Source organism: Netta rufina (genome assembly GCF_964035555.1).
Source record: "Netta rufina genome assembly, chromosome: 4".
Classification (NCBI taxonomy): Eukaryota; Metazoa; Chordata; class Aves; order Anseriformes; family Anatidae; genus Netta; species Netta rufina.
Genome location: NC_140127.1, coordinates 71,521,361 through 71,524,428, shown reverse-complemented (window position 1 = coordinate 71,524,428; position 3,068 = coordinate 71,521,361). Strand labels below are relative to the sequence as shown.

Genomic DNA, 3,068 nt, shown 5'->3' with positions numbered 1-3,068 from the left:
TACTGGCCGGGGACTGCGGTTTGCATCTCCTCTGAAGGAGGAGGCTTTTGATTTGTGCTGTCGCTCACCGAGCCCATGAAAGCTGGCCACGTTGTGCCCATAGAGAAGGTTTTGCTGCCTTTGGTAGACTGGTTGCGGGAGATGTGTCCCCTGCGATCATTAGGGACAGTTCAAATGATGTAGCAGCGTTCAAGGGGGCTGCTCTACTGATCCCTGCCCTTGTTCCTGCTGTGTTTCTAGCAATGGAAAATCATCAGACTTCTCTAGCCAAGGCCCATCCAGCCCTGCAGATTTCACCTGGCGTTGAATGCAACCAAAATCCTGCCCTTATTCGTGGAGCCACTGGTTTGATTCTGATAGCACATGGAACAAGAGGGCCAAAGCTTCGCTTTGTGGCTTGACCCAAGCGAGGCAAGATAAGAATCAGAACAGGCTGGTGGTAAAATGGGTGGTTGAAGCATCAGCCAGAAACATCTGTGCCAGGCGAAGGCTGAAATTATTGGGAAAATGTTGACAAAAAAAAAAAAGAAATTAGTTTCACTGTCCTACTAGAAAATCCCTCCAAATCTGATCTTTTATTCCCAATTATTTTTTCTCTGATTGTTGGAAGAAGAAAAACACGGATTTGCCTTTTCTTTTTCCTTCTTCTCGGCAGAAATCACCATCAAGCTGATCTCCCCCTCCCCAAATGTTTTCTATTATACAGGAGGCTGGTGGAATGTTTTTGACCAAATTACCGAGCGCAATATTCACCTGGGTAAGGTGACGAGAATTTGCCCCTCAAGGAATAACTGAAGTCTAATGTAAAACATCAAAGGTGTTGTGTTTTTTTTTTTTTTTTTACCTTATACCTGAGCTATCTCTGAATCATATCAAATAATCTTCTCGTTTCATAACACCATACAATGCAGGCTAAAAGTGTATGTGATCTGCTTTGTGTACTGCTGAATGGATGATTAAACTGTCTCACCCGAGGGATATTCATCCAGGGCCTGCCCCAAACACAGTGAAGTCAGGGGAAAGACTCCCACTGACTTCAGAGGGCTTTGGAGCAGACCCATAATCAGCCCGGCTCTAATATACTTCAGGTGGTGTCTACGAGACTGCCCCGGGACACATAAAAGGAGCTCAAGATTGCACAGTTGTGAATTAAACATCGCGAGCCTGATCCAGGCAATTGGCTGCTGTAGGAGAGCGGAAAGCATCTCCCCTGTCCACCCAGGCTCTTAGGATCATTTTCCCTTCCCTGCCCTCTGTTGTGTCTGGGATTTATTGACAAAGCAAAGCTCTTGCCATGCGGCCGGGCCATGCTTGCAATAAACGGTGACAAATCAGGTCGGGATGGATTGTTAATCGGCCCCGGACCTCTTCAAGTGGCACTGGGTTTTATATCTCATTAAATAGCGGAGCTGCTGGGCCGTTCCCTGGGCTCACACCTCACCCTCCATCTTCGGGGTGACCATGGCTGGTGATCCTAAAGCAGGAAAAGGGAACACAACGGGGGGGGAGGAACTGCAAAGACCTCATCTTTTGGGAGAAAGCACCTGGACTGCAGAGTATAGGAGTGCAGGAGTATATTTTAGGGAGGTGACACTGTATGGTGCAGTATTCCCTAGGCAACCACCTTTTGGCACTGTTTGCGACAGGACAAAGGGATCAGCAGCCCGATCCAACAGAGCCATTTTGTGCTCCTATATCAGTCGCCGTGTAGCTGAAAGCATCATTTCAAGTTTCCATTTAGCACCGGCCAGTGCAGAGCCAGCCCTATCGATTTGGAGGAGCACTGAAGATGCTCAGCTGGCTGCTGCAGTCTCACCCTAAAAAAAAAGCTGCCTAAATAAGCACAGACAAGGTGCTCTCTGCGGGTGCCTCTTTCTACCCATCCAACACAGAGGCAGCCTGAAGAGAGAACTTAGGCCAAGCTTTTAGACCTCCCCTAGGACAGCAGCCCTGCTGCATCCTAAGCTGGGTCAACAGTTTGGAAATCATGAGCCCAATTCTTTACTCACCAATAGCATCAAAACCATCAGATGTCTTAGGGGCAGAAGGTTGGACAACGTTTGCTGGGCAATGGGAGAGCAAGAGTCACTAGAACAGAGCTCATCTCGAGTTCAGGGGAGTGGAATCAGATCCTAGTGAGGACACCATGAGTTTGTGGCTTTCCCACAAGTCAGCAAGTCAAAATAAACCGTAGTCTCCTGGTGGATCTTGAGCCAGAGCTCTCAGCTCAGGATAAAGGTATGGATTGCTTTGTCCCTGCTTGCATGTAAACCTGAGCAAGGTAGTGGAGGGCAGCTCAGTTAGGTGGCCAAGACAGCATGAGCCTAAATGTGGATGTATATACAAATATATACGTACACACATTAGTGGCTGTTGTCAAAATATAATAATTTGGTGGAGAAAAAAAAAAAAAAAAAAAAAAAAACTATTTTCTTCCTCTCCAGCATTTGCAGCCCGTCCTTTGCAGCACGCGGGGAAGCGGAGCTGACAAGACAGCAAGGAGAGCCTTCAAAGTACCAGGGAATGTTTTCAGTGTAATTGAACAAGGGATTGTATATGTTTTAACTATCCTTTGCAAGGGATATGTGAGCAGTGGTAAGCCTAGAGCAATGTGCATGTTCTGGATGTTAAAGTCATTTATCATAACTCTTAATGCTGCTTCTTTCCAGCCAGCAGCTGCTCGTCACAATGCGAAGCCTCGTTCCCCCTCTGGAAATACGACAATCCAAAGAGACAAACAAGCATGACCAAGGAAGTGTCACTGTCCCTGTTTTACCACCAGGGGTCAAGGAACATCACGGGGAAGTGATCTGCTGCAGATTACAGCGTGCCACAGCAGAGATAGGGATCACATCTGCAGTTCCCAACGCCTCCATCACAAAACTGGCCTGCCCCTGCCAGGTCAGCCTGAAACACCGTGGCACAGTTTGAAAGCCATCCTTCCTTGGCGTTGTTACAGGAAAGCACCACAGACCACATTTCTTGCCTAAATCTTACATATATCTGCTTTGCACGGGAGCATGGATGCTGCTGGGTGAACATTGCTCCTGCTTAGGGATCCAGTGGCA

At 47.6% G+C, this 3,068-nt stretch overlaps 1 protein-coding gene across 1 annotated transcript in view; it reads right to left on the bottom strand.

Annotated features, from left to right (window-relative positions):
• Positions 1-1,430: 1,430 nt before the first annotated feature.
• THNSL2 (threonine synthase like 2) overlaps positions 1,431-3,068 on the bottom strand; it is a gene marked incomplete at both ends in the record, with an annotated part of 75,812 nt that continues 74,174 nt past the window's right edge. The window contains 2 exons of the mRNA XM_084286546.1: positions 1,431-1,474; positions 2,010-2,063. Of these exons, the coding sequence (XP_084142672.1) occupies positions 1,431-1,474; positions 2,010-2,063 (98 nt within the window). The remainder of the gene's footprint in view (positions 1,475-2,009; positions 2,064-3,068) is intronic.